The 26,272-nt window shown below is 44.7% G+C and overlaps 1 protein-coding gene across 1 annotated transcript in view; it reads right to left on the bottom strand.

Annotated features, from left to right (window-relative positions):
* ATS1 (phospholipid/glycerol acyltransferase family protein) overlaps nt 1-26,272 on the bottom strand; it is a 61,848-nt gene that overhangs the window by 10,063 nt on the left and 25,513 nt on the right. Inside the window, exons 6-9 of the mRNA XM_087393950.1 lie at nt 6,470-6,571; nt 6,206-6,267; nt 5,984-6,094; nt 1,089-1,167 (exon numbers count right to left, since the gene is read on the bottom strand). Of these exons, the coding sequence (XP_087250076.1) occupies nt 1,089-1,167; nt 5,984-6,094; nt 6,206-6,267; nt 6,470-6,571 (354 nt within the window). The remainder of the gene's footprint in view (nt 1-1,088; nt 1,168-5,983; nt 6,095-6,205; nt 6,268-6,469; nt 6,572-26,272) is intronic.

Here is a 26,272-nt window from a genome sequence, read left to right as displayed (position 1 = left end):
TCTCTATCACTTGCTCAATGATAGAATTAAAAGGCATATCCTATTATGAAGTATAAACAATGCCTCTGATCCTTGCTAGTGATGATGTTTTGAGCTTCCAAATTCCAAATCTGATAGGCCTTGTGATCCACCTATTGACTAAGAATCTTCCTTAAATATTACTTCGAATGAACTTGAGTCAAGGATCTTGCCAAGATGGTATTATGAAACCATCAAAGAAGGTGAAGTTTCAACTAATTGATAAACCCTGTACAAGCGCAGAAGGATCATAAGATCTCCTAGGGTCCAAAGGATAGGCGGTAAGCTCAATGTGAGTCATGATGTAATAAGCACAATCAAAGATAGATCTAAAAACTAAGTAGAGACACGAGGATGCAAGGACAGCAATCCCAAGTGGAAGAAGCCATAAAAGATAAGTATGACAATATATATAAAAACTTGGGAGCTATTAAATCTACACTAGGTAAGAGTTCCATTGGAAATAAATGGTCTTATCGAATTCAAATGAAGAGTGATGGGAAGTGTTGAAAATACAGGTTGGTTGCAAAGGGTGATGCCTACAAGGAAGGCTGCAAGCATAGACTATCTCAAGACTTTTGCACCAATAGTATTGTAGCCAAGCACAATACTATTAGAGTGATCATAACCCTTGCCAATCATTATGGCTGGCCTCTTTACCAAATGGATGTTAAACCCTCATTTTTTTATGGTAATTTGAAAGAGGTAGTTTATATAGACCAAAAATGTGGATTTGAATTTAAAGACAAGGTCTATAAGTAACGGAAATCTTTATATGGATTAAAATTATCATCTCATGCTTGGTACTCAAAGATACACAAATATTTCCAAACAAAAGGGATTCAATAAAAGTTCATAATCTATATAGAGAGCGTGATTCTCCACAAGCACATATTCGCAAATAAGCCTATGACAAAAAAATGTTATCATGCAAATAAAAAATTAACACCTTCTTTACTAGTCGATTTTAAACTAGATGGTTTGCCGCCTACAAAACCTTAGTTCATCTTAGTTTCCAAATACAATAGACAAATTTATAACAAATTGCATTGTAAAAAGCATTTACTCACTGGGCCCCATTCATGCGAGACGGGATCAGGACGATCTCGACCTCCACTTGGAGCAATCCAAATAAGTTGACTTCCCTTCCTACACCAACAGGAGGCAATTGGAAACTTTTGGTCTCATTCTTTAAAACAATACAGCAAATGGCATTTTCTTTGAGCACAATCATATTCTCATGGAGTATAAAAGATACTAGACCGGAAACCCCCGCAAATAAAATGGTTGGCCTACACAAACCAAAATAGGAAGAACCGCATTTGCAATTTAAAAAAAATGCATAAATGAAAGCGAATTTCTAACAAAAAGTTTAATAACAAGCGAGTACAAATACTCATGAGCACTACCCTTAGAGGGACAAGTTGATTTGGGAAGAGAGAGAGAGAGAGAGAGAGAGAGAGAGAGAGAGAGACGGACGAGTTGATTTGGGAAGGGGGAGGAAAGAGAGAGAGAAAGAGAGAGAGAGAGAGATCACTCTCTCTCTCTCTCTCGACATCGCCCTCAACAGCCCCCTCGCCATCGCCCTCGACAGCCCCCTCGCTCTCGACAGCCCCCTTGCCATCGCCCTCGACAGCCCCTCGCCATCAGCCCGCCATCGCCCTCGACGCCACCTGCGCCATACTTCTCTCGCCCGCCATCGCCCTCGACATCACCTACGCCATACCTCTCTCACCCGCCATCGCCCTCGACGCCACCTTGCCCTTGACCTCTCTCGCCCACCATCGACCTCGCCGCCACCTGTGCCATCAGCCCGCCGTCTACCTGCTCGCCATCAGTCCCGCCATCGACCTGCTCCACCAGTCCGCCCTCGCCCTGCTCCATCAACCCGCCACTCACCCTGCTCGCTATCAGCCTGCCATCGCCCTACCCGCCATCAGCCCGTCACCGACCTACCTCGCCACCTGCGCCACCATCTGCTCGACCTCTCTTGCGCCATCTGCTGCTCGACCCTCGTGTACCTGCTGCTTTTCCCCTTGGCCGCCTGTTGCCTCTTCCACTCTAATCTGATCTGTAGGCCATAGCGAGCTGCAAGCTTTGGCTTGCCACTGGCCCTGCACAGGCCTGCGCACCCTACAGCAATGAAAAACGCGCCCAGCCTCTGCAGGACCCTATCGTGCACCGAAACAGGCCCCCACCATGGCCCACAAACCCAAACAGTCTCCGAAGCCAATTGTGGGAGACCTCACACCTACAAAGGCATAGCAGACTATCACACTTTATGAGGCTTGGACGAGTCCTAAGCCTCGCATTTCCCACATGAGGACTTTTGGATGCTTAGCTTATGCTCATGTGCCTTCACAGAAACGCACTAAGTTGGATGATAAAGCTATAAAATGCATTTTTTCTTGGGTATAGTTCAGAGAGCAGGGGCTATAAGCTATATCAGCCCCGCACGGGCAGTGTTTTGTCAGTCGGGATGAATCTTCCACTATGCCTTTGCTGGACTGTAAAAAACAGCCCATTGTTGATACCTTTGACATATTTGACAGCTTGATGTCTTTGTTTCCATCCAATGCTCGGGATGATGTTCCATCTGAGGTTGTCCCTCCTTCATATGTTGGTCATTTGCAGCCACATGTGCAGCCAGAAATTCAGCCTGATATGCCTATCATTGATCAGGATCGTTTGCACAGGGCTCTTGACCAAGAAAGAGCAGAAATTCAGGAGCCCAAAAAGATACCCCGTTGGCTCCTTGACACATTAAAAGACAGCAAACAAGATACTACTCTGCCAGCCCGTACGAGAGCAGCTGTCCGGAAAGAGCATGCTAGTTTTGTTGCTTAAGCTTTGGTTGCTACAGCATGCAATGAAGAGCCCTTATGTCATCAAGATGCCTTTCAGAATGATTGTTGGATGAAGGCCATGCAAGCTGAATTGGATTCTATCCATCAGAATGACACTTGGGAGTTGTGTGATTTGCCTCAACGAAAAGCTGATGGTTCAGTGGACCGTTACAAAGCCCGTCTTGTTGCTAAGGGCTATGCTCAGCAGCATGGCATTGACTTTGAGAAGACTTTTGCTCCCACTTCCAGGATCACTACCATTCGCATTGTTATTGCCTTTGCTGCCCACTTTCATTGGGAGATACATCAGCTTGATATTAAGACAGCTTTCCTTCATGGGCATTTGCAGAAAGAGGTCTATGTTTCCCAACCTCCTAGCTTCGAGGTTGAAGGTTCTGAAAGCAAGGTATGCCGCTGGAAAAAGGCCCTCTATGGATTGAAGCAGGCACCTCGGGCTTGGTATTTGAGAATTCATTCTCATTTGCTCACACTTGGCTTTTAGAACAGCCCTAAAAAGGCTACACTTTACATTAAAAAGGCTACACTTTACATCCGCAAGCGTGGGACAGATTTGCTGATTTTAGTCCTTTATGTGGATGGCATGCTTGTGACTAGGACACATACTCAGCAAATTGCAGATTTTAAAATTGATTTGCAGCAGACATTTGCTATGTCTGATCTTGGTCTTCTACACTACTATCTAGGCATCCAACTTGCTAGCAGTGAGGGGGGCATTTTGATGTCACAATCCAAGTACATTGAACAGCTTTTGCAGCGTTTTCAGTTTGAGGATTGCAAGCCAGTCATCCACACCATTAGAGACTGGTTTTCACTTCTCTTCTGAGGATGGCAGCGGTACATGTGATGTCACTCTCTATCAGCAGGTAATTGGTTGTTTGATTTACCTATGCCATACGAGACCTGATCTACAGTATACTGTCTCACAGATGAGTAGATATATGTACCATTGGCATGCCGTGAAGCATGTTTGTTTCAAGATGAAACCCTAGGCAAAATCTCAGAACATTTCCAAACGAAACCTATCAAATGTGTTTCTAGAAACATTTCTGGTGACACTGTCTCCATCATTTTGTAAGGGATTCTATGCTGTCCATGTTTTTCAGTTTGACCATATAGGATCAAGAGACATATTGCTTCACCCTCAAGAGGTCGCATTTTCTATAAATTAATGTGATAGGGAGTTTGCACTCTTGCCCCTAGCTCTTCTATTAGGAAATTTTTCTGAATTCTCTCTATTCTTTCCACATCTCTTTTCCTAGCTTTGTGCCATACCTAACTTCCATACAACACCATTCGCTGCACGAGAGTCTGAAAAAGGAATTTTCTCACACTCCAAATTCCGATATTTGATTCCTGCATTTGTTTTGTAAGCTGGACAAAGCTTTTAGGCCTCCAAGTATCCTCTTTCTACACATAGATCACTTGTAGTTGTCCACAAATTTCAGTCCTAAAGACTTGAAAGATTTCACCACTTCTAGCTTGCTTCCATCAAACAAAATAAAATTAGACTTATCTTTTTTCCCAATGATCATCACCTTGTCAATATTTATAATTATACATATGTCTTTGCAGAAAGCTGAGAGAACATTGCATTTGAAGCTGAGCTGCATTTTTGGCACTACAAAGATAAGCAATAAAACCACATATCTTGCAATCTCGATGCCACCTGCACCTTTTTGTCATATCCATTACTCTAGTTCGTCTATGTAGGGTCCAAAGATTGTGCGGGAGAGAGGGCAGCCTTATTTCACTCCTATGTCACTGATAAAATAGGCTTTAGGGGTGGAGTTTTTGATGCCATGTGTAAGCTTGGGCACAACCTTTCATACAATTCTGATTGTAGCAGCCCTTACTTCTAAAGGGACTTTAGTTGATCCATTCTTTCCCATTCCTTTTGCCTTGGTACCATATCAAAAGCTTTCTTGAAGTCTACAAAGCAACAGTACTTTAATTTGTCTTTGCCCTTAGCTCCCTCTGTTATAACCCTAAGAGTAATCAAGTGATCCATTGTGGAATGTTTTGGGTCTAAAACTAGCTAGAGGGGGGACTCTAACATTTGAAATTTCTGCCCATATACCTATTCTTTTCTCAAATAGCTTCCCAAACGGTCTTGCCATGAGACTGCTTACCATAATTGTCCTTTAGTTCTTTGCTGCCTCCTTGTTTCCACATTTGAAAATTGGGACCAAAGCATCTATTTGTCAACTGTATGGGTAACCCTCAGTCATAGCCTTATGCAAGGTTTCATAGATCTTTTGGTGGAGATTATCCCCTCCCCATTTAATTATGCCAGCTCTAAGACCTTGTGGGTCTTTGGCTTTTCATTCATGAGATTTTGTATGCCTTTGGACACTTCTTTAGTTGGGAAAAAAATTTGTAGAGGGCTATTGGAGGACTTCCAATTCCAGCTGCTACATCATTGGTCTCATAAAGAATTCTCGTGGTGCTTGTTTTTTAGGAAAGTCCTTTGTTTTTGTCCTCATTGATATCCTTTTCTTCAAGAGAGGCTAAAGCCTAAAAACCAGTCCACTCTGGCGTTTTTGCATCCTTCATCAAAGCAGCCATTGCATGCCATCCCTTTGCGTCTTCCTTGTCCTTTTCAAAATACTTTATGAGTGATTTCCTAGAGAACCTGACAGAGTACTTAATCCATTTCTTGGCATGTACTTGGCCACTCCATTTCACTGGCTGATGTTTGTATTTTTATACCATATATGTCTGGACTCTGATTTTTTGTAGTCCATCTTAATCCTGTTTTTTCCCATTAGCTCCTTGAGTGGCTAACTTGTGAAAGAGCAATTCAATCTGAAAGCAAGGGCCTGTGGGGGGACTCCATTTGTTTCTTGCCTGTAGGGGGCTCCATTAGTTTCTGAATTTTTTAAGCTGTTTGGTGTTGCAGGATTACATAGTCTACCACACTCCTCCCTTGAGGAGTTTATCATGTAAAGTTTGCTGATTTTGGGTACAAGATTCAGCCCACTCAAATATCTGTCCGATAACAAGAAGATTCCAAAGACAAGGAAACATCCTAGGAAAATTGTCAAGACTCAAATTGCCCTACTTGAACCATGATAACAAAAGATAGAGTATCTGATTACCTTAGTAGGACTGCTAGTTCCTTAAGAGCCCGAGCATTGGCCTTCCTCTTCATATCTACTAGCTCCGGTACATCATTAATGTGCTTTTTGGAGTAAACACAAAGAAGATTCCTGAGACCAATCAGCATTAGAGCTCAAAAATTTCCTAAAATGATCCACAATGTATCACAAATCTAGAGCCTCAACAACAGGCTGAGATCTTAAAAAGGGACATAATCATACCTTCCCATGCTAAAAGGTTTGCAAAAAGGATCTAAAACAACCCTGTCTCCAGCTATGTAAGTCTGTCCAATATGTTCACCATACATTCTTGTCAATAGATCCATCCAAAGAAAACCGTGGCTTAAAATATTCCAGTGTGCAAACAGATTAACTCAGAAACCAAATTTAATAGGCCTATATACATGCTCCAATTAACTAAATCCAAGCAATACAGAAAGATTGTTGCATACATTCTCCCTCTGAAAATATATTAGCATTACAGACCAGGTTTTCAGCAAGGTATGGATGATTGCTTTCCAAGAGAAGCACCATGACTGCTGGGTCTGCTTCCGTCTGATGATTTGCAAACAAGACTACATTGTGACCCTGCCAGTATAATACATGTCATTTTAACATGAAAGAGTAAAAATGCCACTAAAAGACTTCTCTGGGTGATAAATTCCATTCAGTAACAGAGTTTATATTCAGACAACATGGAGAAGCATGACTTCACCTGCTAGTAAAGCACAAGGACAAATGGATCATGCCAAAACTTCCACTCAAATGATGCACAACAGACCAAGAAGTAACACAAAGAGGAAGTCCCCAGCATAGGCAAATCATTGTAGTATGCAAAAGTACATATATATCTAACTCATCCTTTATAAACACAACAGATAGTGCGGTTTCAATCTCAAGATAGTCATTCGTAAGGTTGAAACCATAAACGCCATCAAGAATAGCAGGGACTAGCTACTATGACATCCCCATTCACGTCATCAGCGCCCAACAGTGGGTGTAGACCATAGTATAAACATATGCTCTCACATTGCAAATCCACACACCCACATACTTGAGCATCCATTTATACAAAGTTTTCGTACTGAGTTTCTGTCGGCACTCCGGTTTGGTGAAGGGCAGACTCAGCCGTGACAAAGGCTAGCACTAAAAGGAGTAGGCTAATAAATAAGAGGTCCACATTCTCTTCATTCAAGCTATGACCGCTTGTGCAGACTATACAATTTCATTTTACTCTCCCAAATGAGCATCTCACATCTAGTTGATAGGGCGACTCAATGCTTAAGACAGTAAGACTTTATCACAATATCAGCATAAGTACATAACCATAACGTACAAAAGTCTGGAGATGTGCACAGTTACATTAACATACGCTTCAACCACCAGTCAAGTACAAGTTCAACTGCAAGATAAATCTGAAGTGGATCATAAATTGGCATAAGGAGATCGAGTGGGGTAATTGTAACTGCTAGATTGGGTCGAAATCCCAAGATTAGTAGAAAAACAGGCTGATTGGTTTTTTTTCACCAGATCACATCCAAGTTTGAGAAGAAGAATAATAATTTATCCTTTTGCATGATGGATGAAGCCTAATCTGCACCACACATGCCCTCATGCATACTTTAAGGAAGGTGGTACATGAATTTGAAAGCTACATATCCTTTCACATGCATGGCCTTCCATCCCATACATGAGCATGCAAACACTTAAGACCAATGCATGGTGCAAGAGTAAACCTTAACCCATGCATGCAGCCCAAATGTACTCATGTATGAACTCCACATGTCACGAGCTGCAGTGTTGCTGCCATGCAGTTGCATGCAGAGCCAACAATGCATGCATGTGCATGTAAGGAAACCACCAGCCCTGAGTGCCAGCAGATTCGTCAACCTGCTGCATATACCTAGATGAGTCCAATACCATGCGCAAACTCATCCTCTAAAAGCACAACATAGTGCAGTTTCAATCTCATGATAGTCACTCATAAGGTTGAAAACCAGCAGGGACTAGCTACTATGGCATCCCCACTGACGTCATCAGCGCCCAACAGTGGGTGTAGACCATAGTATAAACATATGCTCTCACACACACAAATCCACAATCCCACACATACTTGAGCATCATTTTTTCATACTGAGTTTCTGTCGGCACTCCGGAGGTGAAGGGCAGACTCAACCATGACGAAGGCTAGTAGATTAGTCAACCTGCTGCAGCCTATGGAAGTGTCGCCTATCCAAAACAGGTCCTGGTGGTTCAAGATTGCCGTACAGCCCAAATAGATGTTGCATGCATACCAATATAGGGTCTTTTTCACATTCCAAATCTGGACAAACCAGCACATAACAGCAAAACTCTATTTGCTGTCCTGCTCGCCACCCAAAACACAAGCTTCCTCTAAAATCTGCTTCTACACAAAGTTCCATACATAACAGTGCCAGCTCTAAGTCACTCTGAAGTGTGCAAAGCCCAACGAATACTTCCACCTTTAACCTCGGGCCATGGGAAAAAAATTGTCTCCTGCCCTTTCCATTCGTCCATAGAGCCTAAGCTCAACTCCCCTCCATATGCGTGTCCTTTCTCTCCCATCTAGATGGTTCTAAGACAAATCAAACCCACTACTCATTAACAAGAGAAAGGGATTTGAGCGCACAAGACACCAAATCTCCAGCAGGGCCTCAACAACCCAGCACACCTAATGGAAAATTTCTAAACCAGGCGAGCACGAAACAAACAAAGGAAAATCCTCATGCAAAAGAGGATTGACGTCCAAATTCTGGCAACAAAGTGGCTCCAATACCTACTGAAAAGGGCACCTACTGACCAAACATGTGAGTTTTCTTTGAGTAAGTTTTTGTGACAGGACATCACCCCCCCGCCGGTTATCTTTGTTGGCATATTAAAGGTCACCTGACATAGGGTTTCAGGGAATGCCACATGGGCAGCATCCTAGTTGCCATGGGGGCATCATTCAGACAACAATAGGGAGAAGGGTGGGGCTACCACATGGGCAGCAAACAGGCTTCCATGAGGGCAGCATGCCTCACACCATACTTGGCTGGGAAGGGAGGCCTGAGGGTGGGTGTACGGAATGACCACACAAGGAATACGGAAGCTGCAGCACACATCTGGTGGCTGCAGGACCATGCTGAGGTGGCACAATTGTACGGCTACAAGGCAGGACCCTCACATCAGGTGTTGGATCAGTATTTGGGGCTGACATGCCCTGGATAGAGGAGGGACCAGCAGGGTACAGGAGGCTAGAAACAAAGGGCTGAAGGGGGCAGACCCTTGCCCTTATATAGGGCCTGGTTGGGCTGGTAGGGCCCAGCCAAGCAGGTCGGCTGATGGACTTGCAGAAGTCAGCCAGGGGGGGCTGCATGAGTCGGCTATTTCCTCCCACCTCCTGGTCGGTCCACTTGGAGGGCCTTGTGCCATATAAAAGGGCGGCCCCAAGGCCTCACAAAATCATCTGGAGCAGCCCTCTGACAGCAGACAGGAGCAACAAGAAGGGGACCGTTGGGCCTATCCACAGGAGCTGAAGGTGACCCTGAAGGAGCTGCAGACTGAGCTTGAGTGGCAGCCCACCTAGGCTGAGGTTCCGGACAGAAAGAAAGAAAGAAAGAAAGAAAGTTTATTAAAGTCTTCAGAAGACCGATGGGTCTATGAGACTGTGAAAAACCTGATACAATGAGCTGTGGTAGTGGAGCTACTAAACGAGCATCCATACCAATGCAGACTGCAAAACAATGCAAAATGGCAGTAGTAAGTCCTAAGTACAACATAGTCATATCCTGACTATATATATATATCAATCTCAGCATCATCGTCAGCATCACCATAACCATCATCATCATCATCATCATCATCGTCAGCAACAAGACATCAAGATGGATGAGGCTGTGGAATACGGAAGCTGCAGCACACATCTGGTGGCTGCAGGACCGTGCTGAGGTGGCACAATTGTACGGCTACAAGGCAGGACCCTCACAGCAGGTGTTGGAGCAGTATTTGGGGATGACATGGCCTGGATAGAGGAGGGACCAGCCGGGTACAGGAGGCTAGAAACAAAGGGCTGAAGGGGGAAGACCCTTGCCCTTATATAGGGCCTGGTTGGGCTGGTAGGGCCCAGCCAAGCAGGTCGGCTGATGGACTTGCAGAAGTCATCCAGGGGGGGCTGCAAAGTTGCCAGCCGAAACGGAGTCGGAAGAAACGGAGTTTCCGGCCCCCGCCGAAACGGAAACGGAAGAAACGGCAATATGATACAATTTATGTATAAAAATCTATTTTTTATACATAATATAATTATCAATAGAGTGCAAATCATACATAATACAATTATCTATACTTGAAGCTTCAAGCATCAATGCATCATTCATGCTTCTATGATTATAAATTCTTGAATGATGCTTCAATAATCTGAAGACTGAAATCAACATGTATCATGACTAACAAGTTTGATGTTACAAGAATCTGAAATTTAGAAGTTTGAAGTACTTTAAACTTAGGACACAAGTTGAAACTTGAAAGCATCCAATGTCCAGACTCCATAGATGATCATGATTCATGATCCACAAATTCCATGATCATGACTCATGAGTCATGCAAGACTCAAAATAAAAGCACCCATGGATGATATAAAAAAAAGCAATTGCCACCTGGCACCAAGGTCCAAAGTATACTTAGTAGTAAGTATTGTATCTACTATAATAAAAAAAGAAATAACATAGTCTAGGAATCAGGATGCATCATGCTGTAGCCTACAGGCTGCATGCATGACGCATCTGAAGTGTCATGACTAGGAGTAGGTTAGCACTGTAGTTTGTACAGTCGTAGTCAAGTGACAAGAACCAAGGTACATCACCACTAATCATCTGCATCATCCATGGAATGGACTCCACTTCATTGTCATCCTCTGTCTCCTCACATGAGCCTAAGGCATCTGTGTCACTGTCTGAAGAAGAATCATCAACATCAGGATCAGGACCATCGGGTGCAACTGAAGCACGAGCACCATCTCAAGATGGTTGAGTGTATGATCGTGTGTGGTGTGCTGGTGCTGACAGCTCCTCATACAACATGATGTATATGTCCAGCTCCTCCAGTGGGATATCTAGTATGGCCTTCATCTTCTCCACGTCCACCTTCTCTACATTCACTTGGCGAGGTTCAAGGCAGCCGGCGGTGAACTCAAGGAGACGGAGGTTGGAATGACAAAACACCAACCGCTCCAATTGAGCTGTGCTCAATCTGTTCCTCTTCTTTGTGTGAAAGAGAGCCCAAGTGCTCCAATTCCTCTCACAAGGACCGGAACTGTAAACCAGTGAGAGAACACGTATAGCAAGGCGTTTCTGCCATAAACCAATTAAGCAGAGATAAGTATCGGGAACTTGATAACTTTAAACATATTTGTAGTAGATAAAACTTCAAATTACTTAACGACTAACCTCTAACTAGTGGCGTTGTAACTTGTCTCTTACCAAAGTAGGAGTACAGTTGCCATATTTCTCCCACCAGAAGACAGGCTGCAACTGTGTCTCTCGAAGCCTAGCCATAGGTCGACCAAAGGAGAGGTTGTGATTGCGGAACAATAGAAGTTCATCCTCCATTCTTCGTTGCATCTCCAAGTCACCACCCGTCCAATTTTGTAGATACTGTTGCATCCCCTCCTCCACCTCGTCATTCTCATATTGCTCTTGACTGCGCCAAAGGGGATGCAATACATGTGCCACCGCATGGATTGGGCGGTGGAACCAATTCCACCGCTTATTCCATCTAGCACTGATGGACTCAACCCTAAATCATGCCACAAGAAATTAGAATGCATTATGCATGCAAAATTCATAGACTATAGATAATAGTACATACATAATACATATCTGAAAATTCCAGGCTTCATGATAACAAATTGCAATTTAGTAGGTGGGACCAATATGGTAAACGATAAAAGATGGTCTTACTTATTAGGCAATAGGGAAGTGTTTCTATTGAGAGTCTCTCCAATCTTGTCCATAAACTCGTACAAGAGCCCTAATGTGCTTCCCTCCATGTCCGTGATGCGAAGCACCATGTAGATAGGATTAATCGATTTGATTAATGCCTCCGCCTGATTCCACCAAGACTCATCTATGATCATGCGGACAAATTTGGTAGACTTTGCTTGGCCTCTATCATCCCAATCTCCCCACTCCCGAGACACAACCGTGTGCAACAAGCCCGGGCGCACTCGCACAAGCCTCTCCACCACTATGAACATGTAAGCAAACCTTGTGGCTGGAGGTTTCAGTAGCTCAAGGTCACTGTAAGCCCAATAGATGCTGAGGACCTTGGGTCTCTTCGTGACAAACTTCACGATACTGCGAGCTATGGAGAAGATGGCATCAATCCAACGTATCTTCCCAAAGTCCTCGATCAAAAGATCAAGGCAATGTGAGGCACAGGGTGTCCACACAATCTTAGGGAACTCATCTTCTAACATGGCACCCATTGACACACAATTGCTGCCATTATCTGTCACCACTTGCACCACATGCTCAACACCTATCTCCATAATGGCTGCCCGTAAATGCTCCCAAATATACAACCCTGTAATCACTGTACCTGCAGTGGAAGCGTCTATGGCTCTCAAGAACATGGTTCCCTTGCAAGAAGACACTAAAATATTGGACACACTCCTCCTGCGTGTATCTGACCATCCATCGCATAAGAGTGTGCATCCATATTTTTCCAAGTCTCTTTCAAGGGCTTTATTTGGTCTTCCACACATTTCCTCTCTCTTCTTAGCTCTCTTATCCGCAAGGCCTCATATGTAGGCCCTTCCCATTCATACCCAATGCGGCTCATGGCTCTCATGGTCTTCCTCCATCGTGTAGTCTTCGCCACATGGAAGGGTATTGCACATTGTATGAAGAGCTTTGTGAGCTCACTAGTGGCCTTCTTCACTGCTTGCTTTTGCAAGCGTGCTTGAATGCTAGACCTTTGCAATGATCCTCTTTTTCCCGCACTAGCATCCACACTAATTAATCCATGTGGCAAGGGTGTTCTTGTAGCACTAGGACCCGCGCTCGATGTAGTTGATGCCCCTCTACTTCTCTTTGCAGAACCCAATGTGCTGGCATCATCCAATGGCTCAGTGTCAGCAGCCTCTTCTTCATCTTGCAGCCCTTACCCTCCACTTTTTGCAGCCAAGGTTGCCATGCGCACACCATAGTTACTATCAAACGCATTTGATTGGCTTACCAAACGTTTGAAAAACAGGCGTTTGGAAGCTTCAATCAAACTTTGCTTTCAGTGCACAAGTTTGAAATTTTTCAAACATTTGAAAAACGTTTGAATAACCCACGTTTGAAAAAACCCTAAAGTCATAAAATATGCAAATTCACCTCTTTTTCCATGCCCGTTTTGACCCATACCTACGCTACAGCTTCCGTACCTCCTGCGTTGGAAGCGACCTAGGCCCTAGGGAAACGGGTTGCATGCTGCATGCTGCAGCCTGCTCTAGCCTTGAGCCTACAGCCCAAGTCATACAGCCCACTGGTCACTGCTCTACACGCTACTCAAGAGTCAAGACTAGAGTCTAGACTGTAGGCTCCACTGGACTGTGCAGTCCCAGGCTCCAGCCCCCCCATGCTGAGTTCTCTCCTGTAAGGTAATTTTCTTGCTGCTGTAACCTGTTAGAATCTATCTTTGAAGCTTGAAAGTTGGCAAGTGAATGCTACAGCCTGTTGAAACTTGAAAGTTGAAACTTCAAGCTTCACTTATAAGTTATAATTATTTTTATTGTCTTGACTCTTGTTTGAACTTTGCCGTCTGGAATCTGCAGATAGCTTCAGACCTTAGCCTTGCATTACTTTCAAGGTGCAAATTGCAATTTGCAGATATATCATATACGTTATAAGCATCCTTGCAAGCTGCAAGCTCTAGCCTCGAGTGAAGAGTCTCGACTCTCAAGTCTCTACCTCCTCACTGCTTAGGTAGTTTTAACTTTTAGCCTTTTAGAGGCTTCAGCCTTCAAAGTTCAATACCTCTATTTGAATTTTGCAGCTTGCTTCTTTAAATCAGCCTTGAACCTATTACATACACGTTACAGGGAAGTGGCAGTTATTTTGAGTCTACTAATTTATAAATTCTAACTTCTAAGTACTTGTAATTTGCAAATTGCAATGTCTTGCAGTTTCAAGTTTCAACTTTCAGCCCTCATCATGGGTAGGATCAAAGGAGCTGAGTGGGAGTATGTTGAGATTGAAGGTGATTCTGGAAAGGGGACAAGTGGAATGAAGAGGTGCAAGTGTGTGTATTGTGGTCATAGTTACCAAGGAGGGCCACATAGAATCCGTGGGCATATTCTTGGCATTAAGTCCAGAGGAGTTAACCCTTGCCTAGCTCCTCCACCTGATGTGGTAGAAATATGCAAGCGGTTAGATGCTGCAGCTGGTGCAGCAGTTTTGGTAGAAGACAATGGCGGTTTTGTGGAGATGGAAGGAGCTTCCGATATTGGGCACGAAGCAAGTAACAAGCGGCATAAGCTTCCAACCTATGGGAGCAAACAACATACTCTTATACAGTTTTGGCAAGTGGCTGCAAGAGAGAAGGCCATGAGTGCTTGCAGGAAATTCTTTTTTGCGGAGGATTTGTCTTTCAATTTAATTCGTAGCTCTTTCTTCTTGGACTTTGTCAAAGCAGTTGGGGAGGTTGGACCTTCATGGAAACCTTCTTCATATGAAACCTTCCGCACTAAAGACCTTAGGGAGGAGGTGAAGTCCATTAAGAAGGAGCTTCAAGTGGTGAAGGAGAAGTGGCCAAAGTATGGTTGCACAATAGTGTCCAATGGCTGGTCAGACTGGCTGGTCAGACACTAGGAGGCAACCACTTATCAATTTCATGGTAGCTTCTATCCATGGGAGTATTTTCATGAAAGCAGTGGCCACTTAAAGACAGGTGAGTACATCTTCACCATCCTAAAAGAGGTTATTGAAGAGGTGGGGTCAGAAAATGTAGTCCAAGTTGTCATGGATATTGCTTCCAATTGTGTGCTTGCTGGAGATATGCTTGAGGAGGACTATCCCCATATTTTTTTCACTCGTTGTACTTGCCATTGTCTTGACTTGCTATTTGAGGACATCGGCAAGTTAGATTGGGTGAAGCCTATGCTTGACATAGCACAGATGATTGTAACATTCATCACAAGGAAGCAAAGAGCTTTACATATGTTCCGCTCTTTGAGTGAGCATGAGTTGTTAAAGCCTTGTGACACTAGGTTTGCCTACATGTACATAGTTTTGGGCAATTTACTAGATGTAAGTGTTGGGATATCTCAAGGTGTATGCCCCAGGCACACCTTGGGTTCCTTGTGTGTGTGCTAGAGGCACAGTTAGGTACCCATAAGCACTGTTAGGTGGTGGTAGATGCCACATACGCTGATTGAGAAATTCTAGGAGCTGATTGAAGAGATGATTGTGGAGCTTGGTGGCTCATGTAGAGGTGCCTACATATGGACCTCACCCTTCTTCATTCTATAAGCATTCTCTTGTTTTGTGTTCAGCTACATGCTTCCCTTTCACTTCTCCAACAGTAAGGCAAGCATTGAGGAGGATAGTTGTTGTTATGCTCTAGCCGAGATAGCATGACCTCGGATAGATCGGTGGGCATTTTCTCTTAGATGACCAACTTTTGTAATAGTTAATGTGCGTAATTGAAATGGTCAAGAGAAGTAATTGCCAAGGTCCTAGGTGAGGGTGGAATGGCATTGACTAGGTAGTTCTGAGTGCTAAGGCCTAGGTGCACCTAAATGTGTAATAATGCCAAGGGGCAAGTGGGTTTTAATGTGCCCCAAGAGAGGGGTAAAAAGGTGCACCAAGTGGAGAGGCTAAATTGATGACATTTGGCAAGGAGAACTATCTAGGGAATTGAGGGTCTCATGGATAAGCATGAAAATAACGAAGAAGCGTAGGTATCTGACGATCTGCTATCCACGAGAGTTTGGCTGCGTGGAACAATCGATATGCCATCGCCCGTGATTGATTTAACGTAGGAAGAGAAAAGAAGAGAAGCCAAGAGTGAAAGTCGTTGGTGAGAAGGAGAAGAGAGTTCAAGAGTGAAAGTCGTTGACAGCTGGTATCAGAGCTGAAGGTAAGGGTAGGGACGTGACCGTCAACTGATTGACGCGGGTCAATACTAGCAGGTTGATGGAAGCCCGTGAGGCGTTGCGCGATGGCCTGGGAGAAGAGATCGACGGAGATGCTGGTGACGCCTAATTGACGGCGTTCTCGACTGTCGTTGTAAAAGTGGTGGTGAGGTCGTCAAGGTTGACGTTGTTTTCCCAAGCGGAGCTTGAGTGCAGGGGACGCAGCGCATTTTGGCGACCGTGGCTTATCAAGCATTGAAATAAATGGACGGCTGAACCAAATGGACGGCTGAACCAGGGAGCAACGTAACGGTTCGGCAGTCGACGGGAAGGAAAACCAGACGGGTTTTCTAAATTGAGAAATTGTTGCTGTGTTGTTGGGGTGTCTACCGAGTTGGGTGAGGTGCTCAGATTGGATCGCCTCGAGCAAGAACTTTGTGAAGACCCGAGGGCTACTGGCCGTCGCACAATGAATCTGTCTGTTCCGCTCCTGGAGTATGGGCTGGTTGCAAGGCTTCAGCCTTGGTGACTATACCGGTCTATAGTTGGCGTTGTGGCCACAAGGCCTAGCCTTTGTAAGGCGGTTGGTTGGTTGTGGGCAAGCAGAGATGGGTCGTGGAAGCACGAGCGTGGAGTAGAGACGAGCAACGCGCATGCCTGAGCAATGAGCAGATTTGAGTCGGCAAAAGCTTTCATGCCATAAGTGGAGGCGGAAGAGAAGACTCGAGTTTAAGTCGACGTCTATATCGTCATCTGCGCAGAGTCTGCGCAGAGAGCAGGATGGACGCCGCGACCTTCAAACGTGATTTTACTGGGATCGCTATTCTCAGTGAGACCATAACCGCGAAAGTCAGGAGCGTATGAACTCGGATTGCGTGGAGATTCCAGGGAGCATTTTTTTCCTCTTTTATAAAAAAATTCTGAGTTGCAGTGGATTCGTTCTATATAGCAAGGATTGTCGTTTATCTTTTCTGTATTAAAAAAAAGGAAATCCACCACAACAAACAAACCCAAAAAAAAAAAAAACTATTTTCCCTTTTGAAACTATGGAGGCAGAAGGACAAGATTCTAGGGTGAACCCTAGTGAGTCTAGAGTGCAGTCTACACAATAGAGGTCACATCATGTAGCACCTACTTTGATTGGTAGGATTTCGATATTAGAGGATCCTTTACAGCAGATTATGAACCAGCAGCTTCAAGTGAATGCTGGTCAAAATGAGATCAGGGAGATGGTGCAAGCCTTGTCGGCTAGACCGTCTAGAATTGATAAGGGCAAAGCTCCAGCAGAGCCAGAGCCCAGTATACATTCCTTAGAGCGCGCAAGGGTCAAAGTGCCTAATATCGCTAATTATAGACCAGAGAAGTACGCTGGTCGGATGACCGAGCGCAGCTCTGATGTGATCGAGGTTTGGTTACACAAGTGGGAAGAAGCCTTCGCCATTTGTGAAATTAGATCCGATCTAAAGAAAATCCGCGAGGCCACATGTTTATTGAGGCAGCGGACAGATGGTGGATAAAGCAACAGAAGGATCAAGTTGCTCCAACCACCTGGGAAGGGTTTAAAGCTGAATTCAAGAAACACTTTCTCCCACCTGATGAAGAATCCCGAGCTTGGGATGCTTATAGAAATCTTCGTCAGAGGAGTCTGTCAGTGGCAGAGTACACTGACAAATTCAGGGAATGTGTCATGAAAATAACAGACCCTCTCCCTATGTCGGTTCAGTTAAAAGACTATATCTATGGACTGAACGACAAAATCAAAATGGAAGTTCGGGCTAAATATGTGACTACATTAGATGAATCTATAGCAGTAGCCCTGAACTATGAGGATGCCAGAGAATCTGATGGATTTGTGCAGGCAGGGACTCAGTATGAGTACCCGAAAAAAGGGGGATTTCCGAGGAAATGGGTTTCAAAGACCAGTGTCTTGCAGCCAAGTGGCCAAACCAAGCAGGTGAAGCCGGTTGAGGGACCAGTAAAAACAAGTACCACCGTTGGGGTGAAAAGAAAAATAACTCCAATGGCAGCCCGGGCTTGCTCAAAGTCCTCGTTGACCCCTGAACAAAAAGAGAAAGCTAGAAAAGAAGGATTGTGCTTCGGCTGCCTTCAGCGACATCAGTGGAAGGATTGTCCACTGAATAAAGACCGTCGCACGGCTAATATGATAATATCTGAATGCGACGTAGAAATGCAGGAGAGTCCCAATGCGGAACATATGCAGATGCAACTGGCGGGACCTTCTCAGAGGTTAGTACCTTGTTTGTTATGTGTATCTGTTGCTACGTTAGTGACGAGTGCACCTGATAACATCCTATCTAAGCCCGCAGCAACGGGGTATACGGCCTTTAATGATACGGAGTTAATTAAAATCAAAGGGCAAGTGGCCAGTCATGATATCATTGTGTTGTTTGACTCGGCGTCAACTCACAATGTGATTAACTCCAAGCTCGTGAAGAGGCTGAAATTAAAGACAAGTCCATCTGACTATGCGTATACAGTCAGGATGGCACATGGAAGTTCAACTAAAGTATGGGACCAAAGGGTTACCCAGTTGGAACTTCGGATTCAGGACTATGCTGAGAAGCTTGATTTTGAAATGACCAAGCTTGCTCATGCAGATATAGCCCTGGGTATGCCGTGGCATTCTAGGAAGAATCCAGCCATTGATTGGAAAAAGCACGTATATCAATTCAAGATGAATGATGTGCTTTATGTCTTACGAGGAGAAAAAGATATACCTCAGGGACCGTTGGTTTCCGTGATGGAAATCAGAAAAGCTCAAGTAGAGTTTTTATTCCTTTGCACAGCATCGGTAGAGCCGGTGGATGATTCTTCGGCTAGCACTGATGTTACGCAAAGTGGTGAGATGTCCAAGCTGGCTAATCTTATAACAGAGGAGTTCTCTGAATGTTTTAGGGATGAACTACCTTATGGGTTACCTCCAGAGCGGAAAGTTCAGCATAAGATTGAACTGATCCCGAGGGCAGAACCTGTAAATAGACCTCCCTATAGAATGAGTTTTGCTGAAGAAGCGGAGGTGCGTAGACAACTGAAAGAATACCTCAAGTTGGGGCAGATTCAACCAAGTTTCTCACCTTTTGCTTCGCCAGTGATATTAAAGAAGAAAAAGGATGATACGGTTCGCCTCTGTATAGATTACAGAGCATTGAATAATATCACTGTTAAGCACAGGTATCTGATGGCTCGGATCGATGATTTGCTAGATGCATTACATGGAGCCGTGATTTTCAGTAAGATAGATCTTAAGTGTGGCTACCATCAGATCCGGATTAGAGCCAAGGATGTGCATAAAACAGCTTTCAGGAGCAGGTTTGGTCATTATGAGTTTTTGGTAATGCCCTTCGGACTTGCCAATGCTCCAGCGACCTTCGTCATGCTTATGAACGATTTACTACGTCCGTATATCGGAAAGTTCATAGTACATTTCATTGACGATATCCTGATATTCAGTAAAAGTATTACTGAGCATCGTGAACACTTAAGAGTAGTGTTCAGTACATTGAGGAAAGCCAGTCTCTATGTAAATAAAAAGAAAACTATACTGTGTATGGTTAGGCTTGAATACTTAGGGTTCATAATAACTACACAGGGGGTAGAAATGGATCCGAAGAAAGTGGCTGCGATACTAACTTGGCCAATCCCTCAGAGTCTGAACGCGTTGCGATCATTCTTGGGATTTGTCCAGTTTTATAGAAGGCATATCAAAGGATATTCCGGAATAGTATCGCCATTGACTGATCTGACCTCAGATAAAGTACCTTTTATTTGGGGACAGAATCAACAGGAAAGTTTTAACACCATAAAACAAGCTGTGGTCTCAGGACCGGTGTTAAAAATAGTTGATCCCCAGAAACCGTTGTTCCTAGAAACCGATGCAAGTGGCATTGCGGTAGGAGCAGTCCTCCTTCAAGAGGGAAGGCCAGTAGCCTTTGAAAGCAAGAAGCTTTCTCCCTCTCAAAGGAATTGGCCAACTCATGAATTAGAGTTGTATGCTGTCATCCATGCTTTGAAAACATGGAGGCATTACTTATTTGGTTCAGAGTTTTATGTGGATGTGGCTCATGATACTCTGAAACATTTTTGTAAACAGCCTGACTTGAGGGGCCGCCAAGCTAGGTGGGCAGAGCTCATGCAGGAGTTTAATCTAACGATTCGGTACCGAAGAGGAAAAGACAATAAGGTTGCTGATGCGTTGTCTCGCATTATGCACAACCTGAGTTTCACGGTATTAGAGAGTGCTCTAATGACCGAGATAAGAGAAACTCAAAAAGTGGACGAGTTTGTCCAGAGCTTATGGCCTAAAGCTCATGTGTTAAAACCCGGGGAAAATGAAAAGGATGACCTGGCATCCAGAAAAGGCCAAACTTATGCAAGATATACCATAAGGGATGGTATGCTAGTTAGAAATGGCAAGGTTGTAGTACCTAGTCAGAATGATCTCAGGCAGAGAGTCATTCGACAATGCCATGATAGCCCGTGTGCGGCACATCCAGGAGTCGAGAAGACATATGATCTCGTGAAGCGAGATTTCTTTTGGCCAAAGATGAAAAAGCATATTCATGTATATGTGACACGGTGTTTCTCGTGTCAGGTAAGTAAGGCCGAGCGGGTGAAGCCACCCGGACTTTTACAGACCTTGGAAATACCACTAAGTAAGTGGGAGAGCATTTCCATGGACTTTATTGTAGGGCTACCTGCAACACAAGGAGGGTATAATTCTATCCTTATGGTGGTTGATCGTCTAACCAAGATGGCTCACTTCATTCCGACTAGAGAGTCTATTAGTGCCCCGCAAGTGGCGAATTTATATTTCGTCTGCATGGATTGCCTAGATCCATAGTGTCAGACAGAGATGTCAGATTTACCGGTCTTTTTTGGACAGTGGTATTTGAGACACTGAGGACTGAGTTGGGAATGAGTAGTGGGGATCATCCTGAGACGGATGGTCAGACGGAGAGAGTCAACCAGACTTTAGAGGATATGCTGAGGGCATATGTGTCATTGAGACAACATACATAGGACAAGTGGTTGCCATTGTTGGAGTTTGCCTACAATGATAGGAAACATTCCTCTACCAGGTTCAGTCCGTTTGAGCTGAACTATGGTTATAGACCAGCCAATCCAACTATAGTTGGAGTACCTCAGAAAGTGCCTAGTGCCGCGAACTTTGTAGTTCAGATGCGGGAGATGCTAGCGCTTGCGAGAGCTAATATCCGCCAGGCTATGGATAGGGCCAAGGTATATGCGGATGAAAATTGATCTATAAGAGTATTTAAAGAAGGAGAAAAAGTTTTTCTCAAAGTTCCTTCGCACTCGAAGTCGTTGACTTCAGGAGAGTGTGCTAAGTTATCACCTCGATACTGTGGGCCGTGGTTAATTCTAAAGAGAATAGGCAGTGTAGCCTATAAATTAGAATTGCCACAGGGGTGTAAGGTGCACCCGGTTTTTCATGTTTCACGCTTAAAGAAATTTTTGCATACAGGTGACTCACTAATCGAAGGTGTGGTTTTGTTTCAGGAGATAGAGGATATTGCAAGGCACAAGCCAACAAGAATCCTGGACCGAGGAACAATGCAAATACGAAATCGGAAGATACCCACGGTGTTGGTTGCATGGCATGGTCAGCCTCTATTGAAAGCTACCTGGGAATCCGTATACCAGTTACGGAGAGTGTTCCCAGATTTCATCATCGAGGACGCTGATGCTTGAAGAGGGAAGGAATGTTATGCTCTAGCCAAGATAGCATGACCTCGGATAGATCGGTGGGCATTTTCTCTTAGATGACCAACTTTTGTAATAGTTAATGTGCGTAATTGAAATGGTCAAGAGAAGTAACTGCCAAGGTCCTAGGTGAGGGTGGAATGGCATTGACTAGGTATTCTGAGTGCTAAGGTCTAGGTGCACCTAAATGTGTAATAATGCCAAGGGGCAAGTGGGTTTTAATGTGCCCCAAGAGAGGGGTAAAAAGGTGCACCAAGTGGAGAGGCTAAATTGATGACATTTGGCAAGGAGAACTATCTAGGGAATTGAGGGTCTCATGGATAAGCATGAAAATAACGAAGAAACGTAGGTATCTGACGATCTGCTACCCACGAGAGTTTGGCTGGGTGGAACAATCGATATGCCATCGCCCGTGATTGATTTAACGTAGGAAGAGAAAAGAAGAGAAGCCAAGAGTGAAAGTCGTTGGTGGGAAGGAGAAGAGAGTTCAAGAGCATGTCCTTGACAATGTATTTTGGGAGCAATGCCTTATCATAAAGAACTTGTGTGCTCCCATCTTGAAGCTTCTCCGTCTTGTGGATCGAGAGGGTGCAACCATGGGATTTGTTTATGAACTCATGGACAAGATGGTGGAGGAGCTTGATGTTGGGGTAAAGGCACATTGCCAACCCTTCATTAAAAGATAGGACACCTATGACTGTCTTAAGACAGTCATAGGGTAAACCTAATCCTAATAAAACACAAGTGAGTTTGTGGTGTGGCTCATCATTCTTCACACCCGCACTAGAGTGTCTCTCTCTCACTCTCACTCTCTTGCTCTTCTTCCTCCTTCTCTCCCCCTTCAACTGGTATCAGAGCCTACCTAGCCTCCTCTCCCTAGCCTACCCAACCCTTTCCGTACGGACGTACGGACAGAGCCGTACGGCCGTACGTCGTCCGTACAACCGTACGGACGGACCTCGACAAATCTGCGCATGGCAGCGGACCAGGGCGCAGAGCCGTACGACGGCGCATTTCGCCTGCAGGGCGACAGTGCGGGCGCGGGCTGGGGCGCGGTCACGGGCACGGGCGTGGGCGCAAGCTGTGGCGTGGGCACGGGCGACGACGCGAGGCGAGTCTACATCAGCTACTCTACGCAGCAGGGCAGAGCTGCATCAGGCAGCTGCACAGCAGCTGCTATAGCTGCTAAGCGGCGCTGCGCAGCGGCGCAGCTACTCCAAGGCAGCCGTACGGACTGCCGTACAACTGTACGGACGACTCCTTCACCCACCTGCAGGGAGTTCCATCAGGGCATTCGATTTTTTTTTGCTGAAAAGACTCGACAGTTTTTTTTGGGGAAGCGTGCCTACTGCAGTGACAGAAAGTACAACAGGTACGCTGCAGGTACAGAAAAGTACAGTAGGCACACACATTTTTTTTGGAAGAGGAATAGTGCTGAAGCACTCTGTTTTGTGCATGTACGCGCAGTACATGAAGCATTCCTGATGCATTCCTGAAGCATTTCAGTTGTATACTGTGCATTTGTTGAGGTACAACAGGTACTCTCGTGTCACTCACGCTTGAGGTGACTTGTGCCACAGTGGTGGTGTTTGCGCAGTTACTTGTCTTTTAGGAAGGTCAGATGCTTGTTTTGCAGAAGCTTCTATGCATTTACTGAGTGCAATTCTCAGTTTTGGGTGACCATTTCAAAGGGCTTTTGCCTGGATGTGTTTGCAGTATATGCCTTGAGGCAGTGTGTAGCCGGGGAGCACACATTTGCTTTGTTTCCGCAGTGCATTTGGTGACATTTGTTGCAGGTCACATTCTTTGTACGCACTTTGAAAATCTCAGTTGAGCCACGCTTGGTCAGGGCGCATCAAGTTTACTCGGTCCCTAACTGCCCATCGTTGACAGTGCTCAAAAGATTTTCTTCCTGGTGTTTGTACTTTGTGATTTGTGTTGTTACTGAGTACACAGGGGCAGTCTATGCATTGCACATTGTCAGGTAAAAGTGTCAGAGAGATTTTCATATTGCATGCTACCTCAGTGTTGAGGTGTTCTCCACTTGATTCAGGTGTCAGATCAAGGGGCTTTTGCCCAGACTTTGTTTGATAGCACTTGGGTTACCGACAGAGATCTTCAGATGCATTTTCTCCCCTTGGTATAAGGGTGATTGCTTGGGATTTATCCCATTTTCTGTTGCAGGTTTTGTGACAGGCTGAAGGGTCATTTACTGTTTTTTGGGTGTTTGTCAAGTGGTTTCTGCAATTTAACTCAGTGCAATACCTCATCTGAGGTGGGAGAAGTGATCAGTACAGTCAGTACAGCAGTGTTTACAGCAGTGTTGGTGGTTTTGTCAGATGATTGTGCACTGTTAAGCACCTGTTGAGCAGCTGCAGCAGTCTGAAATTACTGTTTTTATGCCACTTTGAGCATAGTACAGTGTGTCAGAAGGTACAGTATTTGCAGGGACATTTACTGTTTTGCTGCAGATTTTACTGACAGTAAAAACAGCACCATTGAGAGTGCAAGTTTTTTTTTCTGAGAAATCAGATTTTTTATTCAGTCTTTTTACTTCCAGGGAGTCAGGTACTTTCCTCATCTGATATGGCATCAGGGGGAGGTGATTCTTCAATTCTAAACATAAAGAAACTGGAAGGAGCACACAACTATGCATTATGGGCAGAACAGTGCTTGAATGTACTTCTGTTAAAGAAGATTGCTAAGCCCATAAGGGTGAAGGGTGTCAAGCCATCTGACATGGCAGCTGATGACTGGGAAGAGCTTGATTTGTCTGCGAGGGCAGCTATCATGCTCACTATTTCAGACACTCTTGTGTTCAATGTACAGGCTGAAAAGACCTCTTATGGTCTATGGCAAAGACTAGAAGAATTGTATGCCCAAAAGAGCTCAGCCAGTAAGGTTTATTGGCTGAAGAAGCTGGTCGATCTTCGCATGAAGGAAGGTACAGCTATGACCTCACACTTGAGTGAGTTCAATGCCATCTTTACACAGCTGATTGCACAGGGGTTGAACCTTGATGAGGAGTTCAAGGCTACTTTCTTGCTGTGTACCCTCCCTGAGAGTTGGGACACTTTCAAGACCACCCTGTCAAACTCGAATGCCACTCTTATTTATGCTGATGTAGAGAGCTCTCTCCTTATGGAGGAGGTACAGGACAGAGGCAGGACTCAGCAGAAGGGGAGATCTGCTAGTAAGTCCAAATCCCGCAGTCAGTCCCGTGCCAAAAAGGACATTGAATGCTTTTATTTTGGCAAGAAGGGACATGTGAAGTCGAAGTGCTTCAAGTTCATACGGGATCAGAAAGCCAAGAAGGCTGAAACAAAGGATGCAGGAAATGCAAGCAAAGGCAAAGGCAAGGCCAAGGCAGATGACTTGGATGCAGTGAAAGTTGCAGCAGAGGACAGTGACAGTGACATACATGATGTTTTATGCTCTTCTGCTGTAATAGCACATGCTTTAGTTATTGATGGCCATGACATGCACACCTGGCTCTTGGATTCAGGTGCCTCTTTTCATGTTACTCCTCATAGGGAGTGGTTTACTTCCTACACAGGTACTCATGGAGTTGTTCATCTTGGGAACAACTATGCATGTCAGATTGCAGGGATCGGCAGTATACAGATAGTATTTCCTGATGGACAGTCATTTATGCTTGATGGTGTTCGCCATGTGCCGCAAATCAAGAAAAATCTGATTAGCACTGGCTTATTGGATGACAGTGGTTACCACACCACATTTGGGGATTCCAAATGGGTGATTACTAATGGCCAGACTGTAGTGGCTGAGGGTTTTAAGAGTGATACCTTGTACCCTCTTTATGTTTCCAGTGTGGGTAATCATGTTGTTGCCATAACCGAGCTGCCAAAGGTTTCATTGTGGCATAGCCGGTTGGGACACATGTCTGTTAAAGGAATGCAAGAACTGTCACGTTTGGGTTATCTGCCGCCTCTTTCTTTTTCAGATTTGCCTACTTGTGATCATTGTATATTTGGCAAGCACTCTGTCACTCCTCATAAGAGGAGAACTCCCCAGAATAGAGCACCACTTGATCTAGTGCACACTGATTTGTGTGAGATGCCACAGTTATCACTAGGGGGTGCAAAATATTTTATTACTTTCATTGATGATGCCACACGAAAGGTGTGGGTCTATTTCTTGAAGCATAAGGGAGATGCCTTAGATGCTTTCAAGAAGTTTGTCGCTCAGGTTGAGAATCGGACAGGTCGCAGGCTGAAATGCCTCAGATCCGATAATGGGGGTGAGTATGTGTCACATGCTTTTGTGCAGTTTTGCCAAGCTAAGGGCATCAAACAGGAACTCACAGCCCCTCATAATGCATCTCAAAATGGTGCAAGTGAGCGTATGAATCGAACTATTCAGGAGAAGGTTCGATGTATGTTGTCTTATGCTGCATTACCCCATGG

This window comes from Dipteris shenzhenensis, chromosome 22 (assembly GCF_047967505.1).
Source record: "Dipteris shenzhenensis isolate YYH24624 ecotype China chromosome 22, Dip_SZ_1.0, whole genome shotgun sequence".
Classification (NCBI taxonomy): Eukaryota; Viridiplantae; Streptophyta; class Polypodiopsida; order Gleicheniales; family Dipteridaceae; genus Dipteris; species Dipteris shenzhenensis.
The sequence above is the reverse complement of the archived record's forward strand: the minus strand, read 5'-3'. Positions and strand labels throughout refer to the sequence as shown.